We start from the raw sequence: 22,628 nt of genomic DNA, 5'->3' as shown, positions 1-22,628 counted from the left end.
ACTGCACATCCTAAATTTATAGTGACACCAGTCTTGATGTTTTTCCAGCTTTTTCTGGCTATGCTGTGTTCAGCAGAATGACATGCTATTAACATAAAATTAGTATATACTTAAAGATTTTCAAGCCATATGTCAGGAAGGCATAAAGAAGCTGGGGATTTAGGTGCTTGGACATAGTAGGGCAAGTGGTTAGCTCCTGACTTTGGTCTGGGCAGGGAGTACCACTGAGCCTTGGAGAAAGAGGAGGGCAGTGGTTCCATGGTTCTACCTACAAAAGATAACATAATTTCTAGTAATGCCTCTCTCCTGTTCTTAACAGTAATTCCTTTTGTTGATTACTTAAAGATGAAGAACAATTGCAAAAATGGATTTACTAATCTTTTGTAAGAACACAACCCAAACGTTGGAGTTCATTTAATTTTGAAGTCACCAAAGTTTTCATGTATTTTGCTGGGATCCTTAATCTGAGGTAAAGTTTAACCACATAACGAGAGAGTTTATTTTCATTGACTTCTGAAGAGCTTAACAAATTCAGCTATTTTGAGGTCTTTAAAAATAAACACTAAGTAGAATAGAATTTATAGATGGACTTCATGTCTTTTCAATTAAAGCAGCCTGTGTCTGAGGCAAAATCTACCCCTGATCTGGAGCTGGTCTGACTGAACTTGATAGTTGTTACTTCTCCTTTCACTTTCATTTTGAGTACAGCAAATCTGAAAACAGTAACATTTTCTCCTTGCCTGACCATTTGAGGGCCTCCCACATTGTAGGCAGTGAACAAGGTGTCACTGCTTGAAACAGAAGAGTAGAAGTGAGTGATGACACCGTGAAGAGCTTCCCAACCTCAATCTGTGTGGTTGCCACAGTGGGGTACACACACCTGATGTGCTTAATACAGCACATGGGGGATTGGAAGAAAATTAGATCTTTTAACTTATTTTCAACTTCTCTGTGTTTTAGAACATATATCAGAGTAGTCAGACATGTCTGAAATATGTAGATCATCCATGTGTTGGGGATTTCCTTATTTTTTTTTCTTTTGCTAATATGGCAAATGTGATAAAAAATGTTTGGAAGCTACTCTATGTTTGTCTATATTTTTCACAGTAGACATTTTTGATAACTTTCCTTCTGTTTTAACATTTTTAGAAAACCCAGAGTTTTTATCTGTGATAAACTGTATTTTTTTAATATATTTATTCACATGTGCATACATTGTTTGGGCCATTTCTCCCCCCTGCTTTCCACCCTCTCCCTCTCCTTCCTCCACCTTTCCTCGCTTCCAGTCAGAACCTGTTCTGCCCTTATCTCTAATTTTGTTGAAGAGAAAGCATAAGCAATAGTAAGAAAGACAAAGCGTTTTTGCTAGTTGAGATAAGGACAGCTATACAGAGGGATTCCTAGCATTGGTTCCATGTATAAATGCGTTACAACCCAAGTTGATTCATCTCTACCTGACCTTTTCACTAGTTCCTGATCCCCTTCCCATATTGACCTCTGTCCCTTTAAGATTTCTGTATTAGATAAACTGTATTCTTGATGAGGTGGTTTTACTTGTTGCCTACCTTTTGTGGTATGGAGTTAGACCCACTATATAGAGAGATGATTACTCAGATGTGGCCTGACAAATGGGAGCCATTTTCTTCTGCCACTGGAGGAACTTTACCTTGTGTAGAACAGTGTTCCTTGATATAAAGCACTAAACCATTTGTCAGTTGTTAGGGAATAGGGCATGGAGAATTGGTGGGCCAACATATGCCTGGTCCACTGTTGAGTCTCATCCCAAAGTGTGACCTTCCCAACCCCTGCCACAGCCATTAACTGTCTTAAAGTGGCAGGTGCTTTAAGACATCCCAAAATTTCCTTGCCTGATTTGCTTGCTTATAGTAAGTGTTTTGGTTTTTTTTTTTTTTTAATTTAAATTTAATTTTAATTTTGGGTGGGGCTGGGGCTTGAACCCAGAGCTGCATGCTTACAAGGCAGGCTTCTACTGCTTGAGCAAGCCTCCAGCCCCCAAACCTAATTTAATTAGAGGTATATTGAGTAAATCTTCTAGGCTGTTTCTCTGCAGGCTTTTGTTTCAGTGGTGATAAGTATTTTAACTTTGTTATTTTAAAAACATTTTCAAGCAAGATTTTATTGAAATCAGATCTGCCACATGTCTTTGCAGGTTGGTGACAGGTAGAAGGATGCTTTCCACTTCACTTCCAAGCACCATTTGTTATGCAGAATGTCTGTGAGTGAGAACACAGTGTTTGCCTATGAGTCCTCGGTGCACAGCACCAACGTCTTGCTCAGCCTCAATGACCAGCGGAAGAAGGACGTGCTGTGCGACGTCACTGTCCTTGTGGAGGGCCAGCGATTCCGTGCCCATCGCTCGGTGCTGGCAGCATGCAGCAGCTACTTCCACTCGAGAATTGTAGGTCAGGCTGATGCCGAGCTGAGCATCAAGCTGCCAGAAGAGGTGAGCGGCCCATGGTTCTGGTGATTTGAATTTCATTTTACTTAAATAGGTTAGAGTTTATGAAGTTAAAAATCAAGCAGTTTCCTGGCCAGATGGCTGAGGATCATTTCTGTAGCAGTCTGTTTCTTTGGCTTTTTTCATAAAGATTATATTTATGTGTAAAATCATTACTTTTGGATGTTAATATTTGTTGAGCAGTGGGGTAACACCCACTGTTTTTGTTATTTTTGATAAAATGACTAAATCAGGGGCTACCATGTAGATTTTGGATATTTGGAAAGGTTGTGGGTTGGAGAGGCCATGCTCTCTGCCTTTCTCACCCTTTGAACCTTTTCCTGGGACTGGCAACTCTGACTAGGTGTAGCAATCTGTAAATCGCCCACTTTCCCAACACTATCCCCCCATGCAAAGCAGGTGCTCCTCATGAGTGTTCTCTGTCTCTCCTCTTCCTTCTTTCTTGAGATCCTCTTTATGTTTTAGTAAAAGAAAGAAGTGGTATGTGTCCTGCTCATAGAGCCCTATTTTACATCCATCTTTTTTCCCTATTTAGAGCTCAAGCTCTTAAATATGCGGGTCCTTGTGAGCCTGCTGACCACACAACACCTCTCTTTTGGAAGGGGGGGTGCTGGGTGCAGATACGTACTGCAGTGGGTTGCTTTATTTAGTTAGCATCTGCTGCTAGCAGAGTGTCTAGTCTGGGACATTGGGATACAAGTAGAAACAGTTGAGGGGAATGGGGAAAATAATGTGGAACTTCTTGTGTGTGACAGGTGCACGGGATGTTCCCTATTGGATATAGTTAGATAAACTGTAACCTAAGTCTAAGGTGCAGCTTTTTGCTGGCTTTGCATACTTGCATGAAATTGTAGCTACAGTTTTGGGACTGATAGTTTATCTATCTCTTCCATGGCAGAGGTCAGAGTGAAGGGTTGTAGTAGCAAGACAGACACACACACACACACACACACACACACACACACACAACACACACAACACACACACACACACACACACACACACACGCCGGCCCTAGACTAAGCCATTGATGTTGGAACAGCACAAATCATAATGGAGACATACTTACTATGGTTCATACTTTCAGATTATGTAATGACTTTTCATGTAGAGCAAAGTTAAATCCTTGGATTTGTAAGAAAGGTATATCTGTACATGTATGTGTGTTCTATACTCATTCCTTCCAATTTGAAGTATAAATCATAAGTTTTCAGATACATGAGTGTCTCCTGATAGTGACAAGATTGAAAACTTCATTGTATAAACTACTACTATCCTAAAAACCCTTTCAGGTTATTTTAACTTAATTTTACAAAATTTTAATTGAAATTATCACTGATATAATTGTAAATTCATGTAGTGCTGTAAAAAATAATATTCCCTTTCATACTGCCAATGTCCTCAGTGGTAACAGTTTGAAAAATTGTAATGTTACATGGTATTCAGAGTAGTGCAGCATTACTTGTACTAATTCTTCTGTGTATTAAGTTCTGTTCAATTTTGTGGCAGATAAAGGTTCTGGTATCTCCAGTTAACGTACGAACAGTTTCACCCCCCAGTGGTCCCTTGTGTTGCTCTTCAATAACCACACCTACTTCCTTGCAGCCTGTCTCCTTAGTCCTTTACCCTCTTCTTTATCCCTAATTGCTGGCAATCACTAATTTGTCCTCCTTTTCTAAAGTTCATCATTTTTGAAATGTTACATAAGTGGAATCATGTTGTATTTAACTTTTTAGGTTTGACTTTTTCCCACTTAGTATAATTCCCTGGAGATTATCCAAGTAGTGCATGTCAGTTCTTTTTATTGCTGAGTACTATTCCATAACATTGATGTACTTTTTTTTCTTTTTTGGGATACTCTGTTTTTTTCTTTATTTTGTCAGTTTTAAATTTACTTACATGAGTATATATTGTGTGGGCCATACCCCCACCCCCGACTTCTGGGCAGAACCTGTCCACCCTCTTCTCCTATTTTGTTGTAGAGAAAACCTAAGAGATAATAAGAAAGATAGCATTTTTGCTAGTTTGGGATAAATATAGCTATACAGAGAGATTCTTATAATTGCTTCTATGTTCTTCTATACTGAAACCCACATTGGTCCATCTCTGCCAGACCTCTTCACTACTTCCTGGTCCCCTTTTCACTTATTGAAGGAGATGAGGCTAATTCTAGTTTTTGGCCATTATAAATAGAGTTGCTAAGCATATTTGTGAACAGGTTTTATGTGAAAGTAAGTTTTCATTTCTTAGGGACTAAAGACAAGAGTACAATTGCTGGTCATGGGTAGTTGCATGTTTAATTTTATAAGAAACTCAAAGTGACTGTGCCATTTAACATTCTCACAGGCAATGTGAATGACCCAGTTTCTTTTTGTTCTCACGAGCATTTGGTGGTGTCACTATTTTTTATTTTAGCCATTTAAGAATTAAATGCTCAAAGCCTAGCATGTTTTTAAGAGAGTTTTAAATAGTTTTTAATATTTTGGCCACTATTGTAGGAACTCCAGGTTTTGAAATTAATTTTTTATTTTTAACTAGGACGAAGCAGGTTCTGTTTGCCCCTCACTTGCAGAGGCAGATTCAGTGTTAAATGTACAGCTTTCTGCTTACAGGCCTTGTTACTTAGAGCCCATGAATCCTTGCTGAAACAGCCCTGAGGCCTGATTGTTAGAACTTTATCACTTTTAAATTCTGAATTGTTAAAAATTTTATTAGAAGCTTTCGGCCTGAAATAAAGACAGTCACCATTCCTTTTACTGTGGGTCAGGACTTCTTTGTAAAGGTTTTACATTACTATTCTTTTTATCCTTAAAAGTTTCCTGTTTAAGGTCTATGGCAGTTGGAATCATTTGGCCATATAGACCTGGGCTAGTAGCAGACACCAGCATTTTACTATGTGTGGGGTGTAAGTGGCGTCTGTCCTGCTTTCTTTCACAGATGATTTATTATATTTCCACTGACTTGGGGAAATTGTGGTGATACCTGTGTCTTTATTTCATGTGAGTAAACCATAATATATGAACTAAGAATGGAATCCATAAAGTGGAGCTTTGTGAAGTCGAGCTTACAAACAGGGCATGTGAAGCATGCTTTTCCAGCATCCCTTAGTTTTACATTCTTTAGTAAATTAAAACAGCTATTGCTCAGTTATTACAAATAAGTTATACATCTCTTTACTCTCCTTGCTTCTCTTGTTATTATCTGCTATGCATATTCCAGTGACGTGTTTATTTATTTTGTATATCAACAGGTGACAGTTAAAGGATTTGAACCTTTAATTCAGTTTGCCTACACTGCTAAACTCATTTTAAATAAAGACAATGTGGATGAAGTATGCAAATGTGTGGAATTTTTAAGTGTACACAATATTGAGGAATCTTGCTTTCAGTTTCTCAAATTTAAGTTTATGGACTCCACTTCAGACCAGCAAGAATGTACAAGGAAAAAATGCTTTCCATCTTATTGTCAAAAATCAGACCTTAAATTTTCACTTTCAGACCAGAGAGATTCAGAAATTGATGAAGCAGAGGAGTTTCTGGAAAATAAAAATGTTCAGACCCCTCAGTGTAAGCTCCAAAGGAATCAAGGAAATGTAAAAGCATCGCCTCCCCTCCAAGACAGTGCCAGTCAGACCTGTGAGTCCTTGTGCTTGGGGAAGGAGGCTGCTCTGGCTTTGCCCTCTTTGTGCCCCAAATACAGAAAATTCCAAAAAGCATTTGGAACTGACAGAGGCCGTACTGTGGAATCTAGTGTCAAAGATGTTCATGTGGCTTCCGGTCAGCCAGATGAGATACCTGAAAATGAATGTCTACGGGGAGGCCAAGACTCTGCTGACCTGCAGTTGATTTTAAAATGTGAAGAAAGCAAGTTAGCAATGGCATATGAAGAAACAAAGAAAAAAGATCCCACTTCCCAATGCCCAACACAAGAACCAACAGAAGTAACTCCTCTTCCCCACAGTTCTTCTACAGACCCTCATGGACTCTATTCTCTGTCTCTTTTACACACATATGACCAATCTGGTGACTTGAATTTTGCTGGTATGCAAAACACAACAATGAAAGCAGAAAAACTTTTGTCGGGTACAGATGCTCAAGAAGGGAAAACATTTTGTGAAGGTCAGGATTTATATTTGAAATCTGACATGGGCCCTAAGGAAGATGGTAGCCTTGCATCTAGTGATCGGAGCAGTGTGGAACGAGAGGTGGCAGAGCACCTAGCAAAAGGCTTCTGGAGTGACATTTGCAACACCAACTCTCCTTGCCAAATGCAGTTGTCACCTGCTGTAGCCAAAGATGGCTCAGAACAGATCTACTCACAGAAACGGTCTGAATGTCCCTGGTTAGGTATCAGGATCAGTGAAAGCCCAGAACCAGGCCAGAGGACTTTTGCAACCTTAAGTTCTGTCAACTGCCCTTTTATAAGTACCCTGAGTACCGAAGGTTGTTCAAGCAGTTTGGAAATTGCAAATGATGGTTACGTTTCAGAGCCTCAGCAGGAACCTTGTCCATATGCTTGTGTGATTAGCTTGGGTGATGACTCTGAGACAGACACAGAAGGTGACAGTGAATCCTGTTCAGCCAGAGAACAAGAATGTGAGGTGAGCAGGGCACATTCTGACTTCATTGTTTTAACAGCCATTCATTCACTCTGGGTTAGTTCCTGATGCACCAGTAGGGATATGAGTAGGCTCAGGAAGGGAGGAGGAAATGTATAGTACCATGTGATAAATACCAAAAAAGTGAGATGAAGTTTGAAAGACTTCTGTGTTCATATGGTTCAGGTAGATGTATTTCCACCAATGGAGGAGATTCACACAGACACTGGCAATTTAACTGTTTAAATTAAAAGTCATGTCCAGGAGTCCTAAGTCCTGGGCAGTGGTCATCTGTCCAGCCTTCTTCATTGCCCAGGGACCTCTAGTTCTGTTTGTCAATGTTTGGGAGCAGTGGTTTGGCAGGAATTCGTTGTAGGAATGTGGCTTCTAATGTAACATTTTCTTGGACCTAGTTTTTTCATGGTCATTGCTTTTATTATTTTTTCTCATTTACCCTTAGCCATTTCAACTTTAGTTTAATGAATGTCTTAATTTAGCATGAGTTCCATGTAGATGGTATGACATTAATCATACCAAACTTGATCCATTACTCTGTGTATAGAAGTTTGTATTTTAACAGCTGATTTTTGTAAAATATTAGTGTAAGTTTAGTAATAATGTCCTTTTTGTAAAAAAGTTAAAAATTTGGTTTCATGTACTTTTTTTTATACTTACGATTTGTACTTTTTATTATTTTCAACCTTACTATGTTTTTCCCTTTCTTACATTTTATTTACTTTTAAGAAATTGTGGTAACATGAGATCTACCCTTATGACAAATTTTTAAGTACACAATACAGTCTTGTTAACTATAGGCACACTGTTGCACAGTAGATCTCTGGAACCTGTTTTGTGTAATTGAAACTTACCATTGAGAACAACTCCCATTACCTCTCCTTCCAGGCCCTGGCAAGCACCATTCCACCCTGTTTCTATAAGTTGGATTATTTTACACACCTCATATATGAGAGATCATGTAGCATTTACCCTCCTGCTTTCAGCTTATTTTTCTTAGCATAATGCCCTACAGGTATGTTCATATGGTGGCATATGACAGCATTTCCAGCTTTGTACAAGGCTGAATAGTATTCCACTGTATATGTATATATACCACATTCTCTTTATCCATTCGTCTGTGCATGGATATTCCAGTTGTTTCCACATGTTGCCTATTGTGAATAATGCAGAGATGAATATGGAAGTGCAGATATCTCTTTGAAATCTGATTTCAGCCCATTTTCAGATTGGTAGATTTGTGGTAATTATGTTTTTAATTTCTTTATTTTTGAGTTAAGCATATTAAAAATACTTTAGAAAGATGCTTAAACAATTTGGGGTGTTAACATATAGTAGTAAATAAATTCTATCTTTCCATATTAAATACATTAATATGTGTGTTAATATATCTGACTTACTGAAAAAAGTATTAGCTTCTCAACTTGTCTTCAGAACACTCTCAAATAGACTAGAAACATCAGTTTGAATTATCAGGTTTTGTTATAATGGGTTATATAGAAATTGGAAAATAGTTCTATTTAAAAAAAGTTTGTTAAGCTCTCTGAAAAACTTAGATGCACATCTTTACCTTCCTGAATAAAAGTATAGCTACAAAATACATTAATAATTACTGATATTTATTTCACATTCTAGGTTAAACTGCCATTTAATGCACAGCGAATAATTTCACTCTCGCGAAATGATTTTCAGTCCTTGTTGAAAATGCACAAACTGACACCAGAACAACTGGATTGTATCCATGACATTCGCAGAAGAAGTAAAAACAGAATTGCTGCACAGCGCTGTCGGAAGAGAAAACTTGACTGCATACAGAATCTTGAATCAGAGATTGAGAAGCTGGTAAGTGTACAAGTTTCTTATTATTTAAACCCAACACTTTCTTCTTTGTAGAGGAAATTGCAGTTTAACTTCCTAGGTAAGATAATGCTCTATTACATATTTTAAAATTATCAATTACTATCTTAAGAAAAATTACATGCCATTTTCAAAAAGATTAGAAAATTCAAAACATGAGGGTTTTATTGACTATTTTACTTATGTAAACATCCTACATTTTTAGCATTATATTCTATAACTTGCAAGTTGAGAACTATGAGTACTTTTTTTAAAAATGATTTTCAAATTAAGGATGATTTTACTATGTACCTAATTTTTGGTGGTTGAGTAAAGCTTTATTAAAGTAATTATCAGCACTTTAAATTCTCGTGATGTATTTGGTGTCTGTAAAAGCTAATGTTCCAGTTGAGTGGCTTAAATGAACACTAGACCTGAATTACTTATTTTGGTTGATACCAAAACAGACTAACCAGTATCTTTCATCCAAGGGGAAAAATTCTGATATGATAGGTGATATGAACAGAAAATTTTAAGATCTAATGAGATACTAAGTAGGAAGAGTGCTTGCCTATTGAATCTTAATTTATATTCAGCATCAAAACACAAATTAACTGAAAAATAGATGAATTTTCTTCCCATTTCTCTTATCCCTAGTGGTTGGTTAAAGTGAGAGAGGACAACTGTTGATAGTACAGGCCAGCTGAGGGCAAAATGTGGGTGAAACAACAGGGGAAGAGCCTAAAAGTAGGACAAAAAAAAATTCTCGAGTGTTCAGTTTTGTGTCTGTTATTTATTGGTGAAAAGTGTAAAGTGATTGTAACAGCATTCTACCTATGAGTGGTAATTTTTAAACAATACAATTTAGAGATGAAAAGTACCTTAATAGGCCTTCAAGATATTGAAAAATAAATTTTTAAACATATTATGCATGTAATTTACGCAAAAAGTGTAACTATGTAAAAAAGATGAAGACATGACAGATTTTATAAAAACCTATGGTATTTGCTGAATAATTAAAGTTTTTGGGACCAAAGGGAAATGTTGCACATTCAGTGATGCATACTCAGTACTCTTAGAGTGTTTTGCAGCCATGCTGTTAAGCTCTAACATTCTTTCTTATTATCTACCTCTAAGCTTAATGCTTACTTGCTTGTAGATGGATGATAGTGTATTTCATAGAAATTATAGAAGTTTAGTTATTCTGTTAGTGTGATATAGAAGTGCTTTTTACACTATTGGGTTATATGTAGCTATTTGAAGTTGGCATGAAATACTGCTACTAGAGCAATTAGTTCTGCTTCTTGCCATCCTGTCTTTCCTCTCAACTAGGTATAGCTTATAGTTGGCAGTAGAATATATCCAGTTTTCGTACTCTTCTAAAAAGAAACAAAGATAAAACCAAATCAAGAGTAGTTCCGTTTTGTCTTACATTGTAAATGGTCCTGTGCAGTTATATTTGAGAGTAGCCCTTCTATTTACTGGTTCAAAGGTCTCATTCATATTTTGATTCAAGGCAGACATTCGACTGCTTGGTTAATTGGTATTTTTCATAAATTTCATGTGTATCTAGGCTAAAGAAGCCTTGCTGTTTCTTTGGGCTTTCTGACTTCTCTGCATTTGCTTCAACAGAGAGGGTGGGAGACATGGTGGTTGAAAGAGTAGAATTCTGATGCATTGTGCCTTTGGGTAGGCTGTTAATTTCTCCATGTCTCACATTTCTCATCTCTAAATAAGAGTGTTACTTCCTGCTTTATAGATAAGTTGCTCATTTATGAGGAACAAATTAGTTAATATAGCTGAAGAACTCAGAACAGTATCTGATACATAGCAAGCACTCAGTAAGTTATTCGTCTGTGTTTAGGTTTCTCTCTGTTGGCTTCCATCCTAATGTCTCTGCCTGAACTGTAAATTCAGTCTGGACCCCAGTCTACTTTGCCTGCCTTATCTGAGTTAAATTCCTTTCATGTGGTCAACAGAATAACCACTTGTACTTTCCAATGCAAAGTATTTGACTTCTGGGCTGTTTTTGTGAAGTCAGAAACTGGAGTGGTCAGCACCCTATTTACCTATTTTATTAATTTGAATTCTAACTTCAAGAAACAGGAACCATCTGAAGAATGAATGAAACCATTTGTTGGAAGGTGGTAGATGTGTCTCATTTAGAAGCTCGGTGTTGGAGCCGGGCCTTCTAAATAGAATGAAACAAGAAAGCAGAAGACCTCCCTGAAGCCCACTCTCTCAGGCGGCACCTGCACCTGCTCTTCCTCCCCCACAGTGTGGCTTTCAGGCTCCTCAGTGCCTGTCGGGGGGCAGTCCCTGGGCAGACAGAGTAGAGAGCCTGACTCCAGTGTGCTGCATCCAGAGCTCAGTCATCCATCTCTATCCTCTTCCAGCATATCCAGAGAGTCCTGCTGGAGTCTGTGTGGGATGACTTGTTTTGGCTTTCCACTTCCTTGAACTCTCCACTCAGTTCTTTATACTACTCTCAATTGTAGTGATTTATACAGGCAAACTTTGGTTGCCCAGTGCAAGGAGCATATTAAGAATTTCTCTCTTGCCACAGATGTCTTCCTTAGACAAAAATAAGCAGAAAGTGCACTTCTTATGAGCTAATGAGAATAAGAAAGTTTCCAGAAGAGAATTTGATGCTTAAAATACAGTCATGTGCCACATATGATCTTTCTGTCAATGATGGACTGCATGTATGACAGTGGTCCATAAGATAATGGAGCCAAAAATTTCATTGCCTAGCTGAAAGGGAAGAAGAAAAGGGAAAGTACAGGAGAAAATACTGCCAGGAAAATCACAGTGAAGGGTTCAGCAGAAGCTTTTGTAGACCTCAGCTAGCTCCTTTAAAAGTCTGACTTCTTCACTGGCAGGTTTTTATGAATAGAGAGGACTACTCACAACACATCATCTGCTTACCAGCACATATCTGGTGAAAATGACCACGGACTTATTTCTGAAAAAAAGTGACACCTTCTCAGTAAGCTCTTCAGTCACGTTCTTCAGGAGGGGCATTGTTGTCATAGGAGAGGATGGCACCATCCATGTCACTGCCCCAAAGCCTCCTGGGGGCAAGATGCGGAGGTGCCAGACAGGGACGGTCTTCACCCTGCCTAGACCTGGGCCACTGTATGTGTGTCTTAGTTTTTAACAAAGGAGTTTAAAAATTAGAATAAAAATTTTAAAATAGAAAAAAGCTTGTAGAATAGTGACGTAAAATACTTTTTCATAGTGTTTGCATGTTAAGCTAAATTTTATTACAAAAAGAGACAAAAGTAAAAAAATTAAAAATTTATAAGGTTAAAATTATAGTAAATCAAACTTAATTTATTACTGAAGAAAAAATTTAAATTTAGTACAGCCTAAGTGCACAGCTATAATGTCCACTGGGGTAGACAGTACTGTTCTACTGCACTGGGAAGCACGGTCATCACCCATCCAGAGCAGTTTGCAGTTCTGTAAGCTCCACTCATAAGTGCTCTATACAGGTGTACATTTCTAATCTTTTAGCCATATTTTTACTGTGCCTTTCCCATGTTAAGTTATGTGTAGATACTCAGATATTTACAAGGGTATTACATGGTTGTTGACAACAGGCTAGCCCGTGTAACTTAGGCATGTTGTAGGCTGTACCATTTAGATTTGTGTAAGTACACTCTGATGTTTGCACAGTGGTACAGTTAACATTTCTCAAAGCATATCCCCATCATTAAGTGACACATGACTATAGTTATTATAGGAAGTTCACTTGGACCCTGGCATTGGGTCATGTTACGGTCTTGGCTTTTGTAAAAAGAGAAGTGAGAGGAGTTACAGCCACAGTTTTGTACTTATTAGCATGCACAGTTGAGAATTCAGCAGAATTCAGATATTCTTTTTAAGACCTCATTGAACATTGAGATCCTACTATTTGAAGCATGGCCTGTAGACAGGCAGTGTTACCAGTCTTAATAGTGGAATTTCTGCAAACCTATTTAAGAGAAATTCATTGTTTCACATTTGCATATGAACTAAGACTTAATATATAAATAAATTCACAGTATTTATTGCTTTGGTCTGACAATATTCAGACAGAGGGTTCTATATTCTAGTAATTTGGAGTATTTGTTCACTTTTCCTAGAGAGAAATCCTACAACTTTTCATAGTGGGTCCTGAGAGTAGCAGCATATTAGTCTGGATAGATGAGCACATGAGAAAAGTGTTTTGACTACAATAGAATAATCATTCCAAATGCTTGCAGGGTGGACCAATAGTGTAATCAGGTACAAAGGATTCTTTCATGGGCTCAATTTGCTAGAAAAGTCAAAGGGGAGATACCAGCTTGCATCCAGTAAATAAGACTTCTCATCATGATCTCTCAGTTTCTAATAGAACCTTTGAAGAAGAGTATTTGACAGGAAATTGATTACACTTATTTTGAATTTTATAGTATGGTGGGGGGTTAGGCATGAATTCTGCATTGTTTTACTGTAAAGATTGAATATACATAATGTGCCAATCAAAATGACTTTTTAAACTAATGTAAGATCTTGGGACAAAGTTGAGTCATTCAACTTCTGTTAATGTGTTTGATTTGTGAAGCACTTGCTTCTGTAGGATTCTTTACAAGGTCCAAGTTTATTCTTTTCTAGATGATTAATTCAGAAGTTAGAATGCATGCATTGTTTAGCCTGCAGCACCCACATTTGCTTAGTGATAATTTGGAGATATGAATGCTATCTACCCCAGGGCTGATGCAAGGATCAAATGTGATCAGGAATGGAGAGGTTTTTGTGCTGCCCAGCAGAGGTCAATAACTTTTGAATTAAAACAGACCTGTATTCTTTAAGTGTCTGCTGGCCACTATGTGTTGAAGTACACCTGGTCAGTCTTCACTTAGAATCTTCCAGGAGCTCAGTTTATGTGTGTTTATTTTTCTTGAGGTTCATCTCTTCTCCCATCCCCATCTGGAAGTTTTCAGCCTTCAGGAAAGTTAATGAATGGTACAATGATCGCCCTGTACTCTAGATCAGCAGTTACTGGCATTCTGCCACATTTGCCCTATTTTCGTTTCTATCTATTTCAGTCTGTTTCTTTGGGCCTCTGTCTGTCTCTTTCTGGCCAGGTCTGTGTCTCCCTCTCTTTTTTTTGTCTATCTTTATGCAGTCGGTTCCTCTGTCTGTCTCCATCAGTCTTTTTTGCAGTTTTTTTGGTGTTTTAACTTAGGGCCTAGCACTTACTAGACAGGTGCTCTACCACTTGAACCACACATCCAGCCCTTTTTACATTAGGTTATTTTTCAGATAGGGTTTCGTGCTTTTTGTTCAGCTGGCTTGAAATTGCAGTCCTCCCACCTACACCTCCCATCTATCTGGGATCATAGTCCTGTACCACAACACCTGGCTTGTTTATAGAGATGGGGTTTTAGTAACGTATTCCCTGGGCTGGCCTCAGAATGTGATTGTCCTGATCTCTGCTTCCAGAATAACTGGAATTATAGGCATGAACCACTGTGCCCAGTCCCCAGTCTCAAGTCTCTTTCTAACCCCACTTGGTTTTTGAGCCCTGATCTCACTGTTAATTCTGTCCTGCTTGTTGCTGTCCATCTCCTCTGGCATTCTTACTCTTGCTTTATTTTCTGAACCATTTGAAAGCTACCAATTATGACACTTTTCCCTAAACGCTTAAATGTGCAATCATCTAAAATAGACATTCTTACATATGATTAATATTTTTCTCACTTGAGAAAATGAACAAATTTGCAATATTATATATATATATTATATATATATATAGTCCTTATTTAAATTACTCTAGATAAAGATAGATGCTTTTTTCCCCCAAACAATGCTTCCATTGTTAAACTAGTCCCTCCATTTTTAACCTAGTCTTTCCATTTTTAAAAAAAAGACAATTGTTTTTTGAAGAGTAGAGGTCAGATTTCTCATAAAATGTTTCACTTTCCATTTGTCGGATTATTTCCCCGTGGCTTTACCTCATTCTTCCATCCATCCCTTTATTTCATGCAAGCTGGGAATGAATTATTTAAGTTGATATTAAGTGCACATGGATGTTCTGTTTTTCATACCATGTCACCTGGGGAGGCATCCAGTATCAGGGTGTCCCATCTAGGTAGGTGGGAATTGCCAGGTTTTTTTCATTTTCAGAGTTATACTTTTTGTCCTTCTGATTGTTCAGTGACTTGTGAAGTGTTGCTTGGACACTTTGTAAATATCCTGTTCCCCAGCACTCCAGCATCCTTTGGATTTTGTCATATGGCAGTGGCATTTACAGTGAGGACTATGCAATAATGATTTTCCTAATTCTTAACCTTTTCATTAGTGGCTATTCCTTTTTAAATAGGAGGACCTTACTGACCTGTAGTCTCACTGTGGACTCATGAATTAATTTTTTTCTGATCCATTTGTTATAATTAACAGTAGCCAGCCATTGTTCTTTTTGACTTTTTTACTGTCAAATTTGTCTGGGAAGAGCCCTTTTAAGCCACCTGTCCTGTGGCATGACCCCAGTAGAGTTTCTTTGTGTCAGGCACATGTCATAGGCATGAGCCCCAAGATTTGGAATCCCTTGTTTCTTCAGTACTGTCCAGTGTTTTTAGTCAGGCATTGGACTTTGGGAGGCATACCTGCTGCTGGAGTGTTTGTTGTTCCTTATGGGCATTTCAGTGGACAGAACTTGCGAATATACGTGCCTGTGTGTGTGTATCAAGAATAAAGGTCTTTTAGCATATAAATGAATGTGTCGAATTCAATAAGTGAAGGTAAGAGGCATGTTAGAAATCTTGAGTTCAGTAGAAATTTCCACTCTGAATTTAGCAGTACAAAGCTTTCATCTGCTTCTTTTTATGCTTTATCTCTTAGAATTTACAGAGGAAGTCTTGGTTCCAGTTATATTGGTCTATTCATTATTTGCTTTACCCTAAGACATATATAAAATAGTCACAAAATTGTATGCCATCTTAACAATATACAGATTGAATAATACTTCAGATTTATTTTCCTTTTTGTCCTTAAATACATTCTAAAATGGCAGTTTAAAGTTATTTTAAGTAATTCTTTGTGTTACCAATCTGATACATTTTAATTTGTTTCTGTGCATTTTACTATGACTCACCCTTTATATTTTAATTCTTAAATATGTGAAACGTTTCTGTGATTTGAAAGATGAAAAACTATGTTCTGAAAAAAAAAAAAAGTCTTAGTCCTCTACTCTCTCTGAACTCTATTCATGGCTACTGCCTGTAGCCAGAAGTTTATCAAACTGCAATGCATCAATTTCTGGGTCCCCATCTCTCCGCCCTGCATTTCCTTTGTGGAGATAAAGTAATATTTTAGGTGTATTCTTATTACCCTTGCTGCCATATGGAAGTATTTTACGTATACTGTCTGTGTTTTACTCTTTTTACTTAAGAAGTGATTTCTAGGAATGTTTTTCTTACTCCAGAAGGTTTCGCTCTTTACAGCTCCATAGTGCAGGGTACTCAAACTTTCTGTTCTCGATAGGCATTTGGCATGTGCGGTGGACTGCTTTTGTACACTGTTCTTCAAGTGTAGAGTAATAATATATTTAAGATAGATTCTTGGAAGGGATTTTGTTCGATTTAGGGCAAATGCATATGAAGTATTGTTAGATATTAACAAAGGCCCTTCTTTAGTGGTGTATCATTTTTGCCTTCCCTCCAGCAATAAATGTGTCTGTCTGCTCACAGCTTCAGCAAAGAGTTTGTTGTTGGATTTTGGGTTTTTACTCAGTGTGATAGTAAGAACTAGTTTCTCATGGTAGCTTTTATTTGATCTTTTATGAGTAAAATTGAGCATTTTTGTTCATGCTTTCAATTACTATTTATAGATTTCTCTGAACTGTTTGTGTTCAGACGTTTTACGTCACAAGGAACTGTAAGTGACCATTTTCTACCAGTGAGTATTCTCTACCCTAAAATAAATTATCACTGTCATCTGGCTCATTGGTACCAAATTTTTATGTTCCTTGTCCTTATATTTTTTGTATAAAACTTTAACAGTATTTGGGTAAATCAAAGTTCTTAATACCCTTTTAGTGACTTTTTTGCCAGACAGGCCCTAAAACATGACAGTTGGAGATCAGCACTGTGAAGTAACTCATCTACATGTCCTGGCTACCTCAGCTCTCTAGAACCTGTTAGGAGCGGAATGCAAGCAGAACATGACCTCTGATTTTCAGAGTTGTCATAAATTTCATAAGGGAAACCTTTGACCTTCTATCAACATTTATCTGCCCCTGCCTTATAAACAGCTTGATTGTTAGGTTTCCTAGCTTATAAGCAATGAAATGTAGAGCAGTAGAAGGTAGCATGATAGAAAAAGGCATGCTGTCAGCAGTGATAAGTGACATGGACAGAAAGGAAGCAAGCAGGAAAACTTGGAAAAATTCTACGGTAGCCTTTCTTACAGGGGTACAATTTATATTAACATAATAATAAACACAGTAAATAATAAACATAATTAAACCTCTCAAATTCTTTACACCTTAGTAACTCACCAACTAGCCTTCTATTTCTGGACCCATTAAACTCCTAGTGCTATCTATCAAGCGAGTTTAATATTTCATAAATCAATAGCCATCATGTAGGTCATACATCTAAGACTGTGTATTTGAAAACATTTACTATAATAAATGGCACAAAGGAACTGCTCAAGAAAGTAGTCACTGCATGCTTGAAATCCCAGCTATGTGGGAGGTGGAGGTAGTAGGATCCTGGTCTGAGTCCAGACTCTATCTGAAAAATAAATTAAAGCATAAAGGACTTGGGGTGTGGCTCAAGTTGTGGAGTGCTTACAGGCCCTGAGTTCAAACCCTAGTACTGCAAACAGAACAGAACAAAATAACAACAAAAAAAGAAGTAGTCATTAGTTGAATCTTGCAATGGGGTGAGTCTCAGTAGTTAAGTTGTTTTGTTTAGTCCATCCAAAATGTCAAGTTCACATTTATTTATCTGCAGTCTGTAAATCTGAAAAGCTCTGAAAGTTGCAAATTTGTCACAAAATCTTACTGAAAACGAATTCAAATTCATAACAAACCATGTAGTTTTTTTTTCCTACTTTGCACGTTATTTGATATTTTCAGTGTTTACTTAAAAGTGTAAAAATACTTAATAGTGGGGTATTGCCCAGGCCTCCTGGGGGATCTGTGTGTTCACCCATATTATTCTAAAATGTTAAAAATTCTGGATTACAAAATATATCTGATTCCAAGAGTTTTGGATGAGGGATTATGAACCTTTGGTGGTTAACATTTTCATGTGATTTTATTTAGTGAGAAGACACTTATTAAAGATACTGAATGTTTGATTATCTGAGAAACAAGTCACCATGTCTTCTTTCCTCTCTCTGTAGCAAAGTGAAAAGGAGAGCTTGTTGAAGGAAAGAGACCACATCTTGTCCACTCTGGGTGAAACAAAGCAGAACCTAACTGGACTTTGCCAACAAGTCTGTAAAGAAGCAGCTCTGAGTCCAGAACAGATTCAGATTCTCGCCAAGTACTCAGCTACAGATTGCCCACTTTCCTTTTTAATTTCTGAAAAAGGAAAAAGTACTCCTGATGGTGAAGTTGTGCTGCCGTCCGTTTTCAGTCTATCTGATGTGCCGGTGGTGCTGCCTCCTTACAGGAGAGGAAGCTGTGAGGCTGGCTATAAGCCGGGTCAGGAATCCCAGCCCAGCTCTACAGCCACCGCCAAGCAGCTTGTGGAACAGTGTCGCCAGAGTGGCGTGATCTCCGAGTTCTGTCAGCAGATGACTGATAAATGTACTACTGACTAGTAAACTTGGTTTGCTTCCTTCAGCCCATGCAACTTGCTACTGAAGTTTTGGTATTGTCTTGAAAGCCTAATATGGCCATCTCTTGCTTAATAGTACTGATTTCCCTACTAGCTTTCTATCCACTGAATTTCTCTTTAAGTTAACCCTGATTTCTCTCAATTTTCACAAGAGACACCAAAATGACTTGCCTCCTGAGTATTGAAAAACCACATGTGGAAATGTAGCAGGCTATTAAAACTTGTGTTTTAAAGAGTAACTGTTAGTTTTAGTAATAACTTCCCAGTATTCAAAATAACCATGAGAATAAAAACTTCAGCCTGTAATAGTCTAAGAGCTCGAAACATCTGTAGAGTTCTGCCGAAAAAGTTTCATGATCTACTTTTTTGCAATGTACAGATTTAAGAGAAAGTTTCTCCCCAAGCAATATAGTTCTAGTCTACTTAGAAGTAGGATGTGAGTACTGGAAATATTTGCATAGAGCTGCAGTGTGAAAAATCTACCATCTTTCCTGAGTTCTGGAGCTTTGTGCTCAGCTCCTCCTACACCCAGGTGTTGGTCGGGCTTCACTATAGCTCGTGGGCTACACTGGCAGCATTCAGTGTTGGGCAGGTGGTACCTGAGGTGGAGGCTTCCCCCTTCTTCAGTAGACTGTAGAATTTTGTTCAGAATAAATAATAAATAAATACCATTTTCCCTCCTCAGTTTCCACCACATCAAAGCCCATTATGAACTTTCCTGATACTCTTATTGCTTGGAAAGAGAAAAGGGACCCAGGATGCATGGCTCATGTGCACCGACTGGCAGCATTATCTTAGGCCCCTGATCTGGAGAGCTTCCCAACATACACAGATGCTTTCTCTTCCACTGTAGGTCACTGATGCCAGAAAAGCAGGCATGAGAATCAAGGGAAAGAGCTTTTTCTACATTACCAGGAATGTAGCTCATTTTTGAAGTCCTGTGGTACGCATGTTGAAAGCGTTATTGTGGATAAAAATGTCTGAAACAACGCTACAACTTTTTGAAAAAGGGTGAATCTTGGTCTTATTGCATTATGGGTTTGTATTTGAGAACCAAGTTTAATCCTTGCCTTTTTTCCCAAAATTTGGTATGATGTAAAGACACACAGATCATTTTCACTTGGGTATGTAAAAATCAGTCTTTGTGTTTATTTGGTCCTCTTATAAAATGTATTTCTAATCTGATCACTTGTCCCATAACACTTTTCAGTGAGCTGTTTTCTAGAATTAAATATTTTAAGAGGCAAATGAAAGTTATAGATCTCAGCAGTTAAACAAAAAAATCGCACTTACAGGTTGAGTATCCCTGGTCAAGAAATTAAAATGCTTCAAAATCTGAAACTTTTTGAGTGCTGACAAGATATCACAAGTGGAAAGTTCCATGCCTGACCTCATGTGAGAAGTTTCAGTCAAAACACCAGTGCACTAAAAATGTTAAAATGACTTAGCCTGTTTGCGTAAGGTGCAGTCGAAACACGAATGAATTTCATGTTTAGACTCGGGCCTCATCCCCAAGATATCTCATTATGTATATGGCACATATTCCAGAATCTGAAACAGTCTGAACTCTGAAGCACATTGAGTCTTAAGCAATTCAGGTGAGGGATACTCAACCTGTATTCACATTTACAGAAACTTTTGCAGAACCCAGTACTAAATGGTACAAAGAAATGGTGGTATATGGAGTAGAAAGTGCTTCATTTCATCAAGTCAGACACCTGTAAGAGATCCTTCTCTTGATAGCACCCTGAGTCTACTGAAGTATCTGGGTAGCTAAAGAGGGAACAGCCACCACAGTGAATGACATGTTGGAAGTAAGTAGATCTTTGCCTTGCGAGTGTATGGGGACCAGACTCAGGCTTCAGAGCAGTGTGTCAAATGTTGGCCTTTTTCATTGGGGTGCAGAGAGAGGAAGGATAGTACTCATATATTTTTAGTATTTGTTATCTTTGTTATTGACTTAGTTGGAAGAGAAAATTACTTGAGATTATTTTCTAGAAGGTTTCATAAGTATACTCAATTTGTCAGGGCAAATAGTCATTCTATGAAAACGCATCCCACATTACAGAATTGTGTGTATATAACCCCTGTGTAGCTACTTCTTTGATATTTGTAATTTAAATTTCAGCTTCACAATGTACAATAATATAAAAACTTCTGGTTTACAAAATGTAAAATATTACACAAGCCAATGGAATTCTTGATTTCCTACCTCAGTATATGCTCAACTGTCAGCAGTTTTTATATGTGCAAATGTTAATCTTTTGCTTTAATTCCAACTGTAAATACTTGCTTTGAAAAGTTATTTACTGTTTTATGATAAAATCTAGCTGTCTCCACAGTTTAAATATAATTTTAAAGCACTTGGTTTGAATTTCTCTCTACCTATAAGCAGTTTAGCATTAAGGGTTTATTTTAATGGCATCTGATAATTGGCCAAGTGTAATTTTTCTTAAAATTTAGCATTACTTTCAATAACCAGCATGTAATACAAGTAAATACACTACCTCATACCTACATGATTTTCAAGTTGTAATATAGATGGACAAAAAAGATTTTGTCTTTGTCTTTTGACCATAAGGTGGGGAAGTTTTCTATATATTGTATAGCATTACACATTTATGCCTATTTTAACATTAACTTCTAAAGAAGTTTTTTCTAAGAAAATTTGTTTTAAGGCAATATTTTTTGAGACTGCCGAAGACAAATGACAGGATTACGTGTATACAGTGTATGCCTTTTCCTTCATGCCGAAGTTTGAAAATGTTTGTTTGTGATTTCCGTAATCATTGTTTCTTATTCTATGAACCCGACCTTCTCAGTGCTTGATGACTGACTCAGCAAAATAACATTACCATAAATTTCTTCCCTTATTTGAATACTATAACTTTAGCAAATAATTTGTTAAATTGTTATATTCAAAATAAATGTGGATATAATGTTGGTTCTCCATCTGTAAGTTTTACAATAAATTATAGCCTAATGTGTAACCAATTTAAGGAGTTAAGTATATTTGATGCAGTAGACCATACAGATTGCAGGTGGACACTCAACATATTACCAACTGGGAAAAAACAAATGGCAGTGTTACAGTGAATTCTCAGGTGACCTTTTTTCATTATGAAAACATCTATTTTGAATTTGTAAATATTTTAAATGTTTTATTAAGGCATGTAATAAACTATTCCTTGAACCCTGTTGGGTATAATAAAAATTTAAAGCCATAATGGCAAAAGGTAGCATCCTGATTGTAAAATAAACAGAAATAATAACATTGATTTTTTTTGTATCTTTCATAATATAATTTTCTAACCGCAATAAAACCACTAAACTTATATATCCATGTTTCATTAAAAGTAAACTTTCATAGTATTTAATTTACAGTTTTCTAATGTGCTTATCTGAATGTATCAAAACTGAATATTAGATGTTGATAAGTTGACACGTAAATAAAATTCTTTAAAAATTGCCTTCAGTTTAGTAGAGTTGTACATTCCATGTTCATTTCTCATCTCTTGAGTTTACTAATTTTAACCTTTTGATCAATTATCAGAAGTCGTAGACTGGCATTATAGGGGAGAACTTGATTAGTTGATTATCATGTCTGATGTTTAGGGTGTGCAGATTTTAGTCTTTCATCTGATTTACTTCATTTCAGTCTTTGACTTAGGTTGTCAAAGACTACCTAGAAGAAGGGCTACACTTCTATCAGTCACTGATTTTCAAAAACATCTGTAAGGTCAACTATCGTCTTACATTTAGTTTCCAGTAAGGCCCTTGTCACCAAGCTATGAGTGGCTGCTCAGTGTTTTAGGGCACCAAGGGCAAGTCCTCTGGTCTAAGTAATGGTTCTCAGTTGGCACAGTTTTTCCAAAGAATT

The 22,628-nt window shown here is 37.3% G+C and overlaps 1 protein-coding gene across 7 annotated transcripts in view; it reads left to right on the top strand.

Annotated features, from left to right (window-relative positions):
• Window positions 1-22,218, top strand: part of Bach1 (BTB domain and CNC homolog 1) — a 42,574-nt gene extending 20,356 nt beyond the window's left edge. For 6 of the 7 annotated variants that reach the window (XM_020184250.2, XM_020184252.2, XM_020184251.2 and 3 more), the window contains 4 exons: window positions 2,171-2,464; window positions 5,730-7,079; window positions 8,727-8,933; window positions 18,309-22,218. In XM_020184250.2, the coding sequence (XP_020039839.1) occupies window positions 2,231-2,464; window positions 5,730-7,079; window positions 8,727-8,933; window positions 18,309-18,731 (2,214 nt within the window). In that variant the 5' untranslated portion in view covers window positions 2,171-2,230 and the 3' untranslated portion in view covers window positions 18,732-22,218. The remainder of the gene's footprint in view (window positions 1-2,170; window positions 2,465-5,729; window positions 7,080-8,726; window positions 8,934-18,308) is intronic. The other variant, XM_074072852.1, reaches the window with a different exon arrangement.
• The last annotated feature ends 410 nt before the right edge of the window (window positions 22,219-22,628 follow it).

This window comes from Castor canadensis, chromosome 5 (genome assembly GCF_047511655.1).
Source record: "Castor canadensis chromosome 5, mCasCan1.hap1v2, whole genome shotgun sequence".
Lineage (NCBI taxonomy): Eukaryota > Metazoa > Chordata > Mammalia > Rodentia > Castoridae > Castor > Castor canadensis.
The sequence above is the reverse complement of the archived record's forward strand: the minus strand, read 5'-3'. Positions and strand labels throughout refer to the sequence as shown.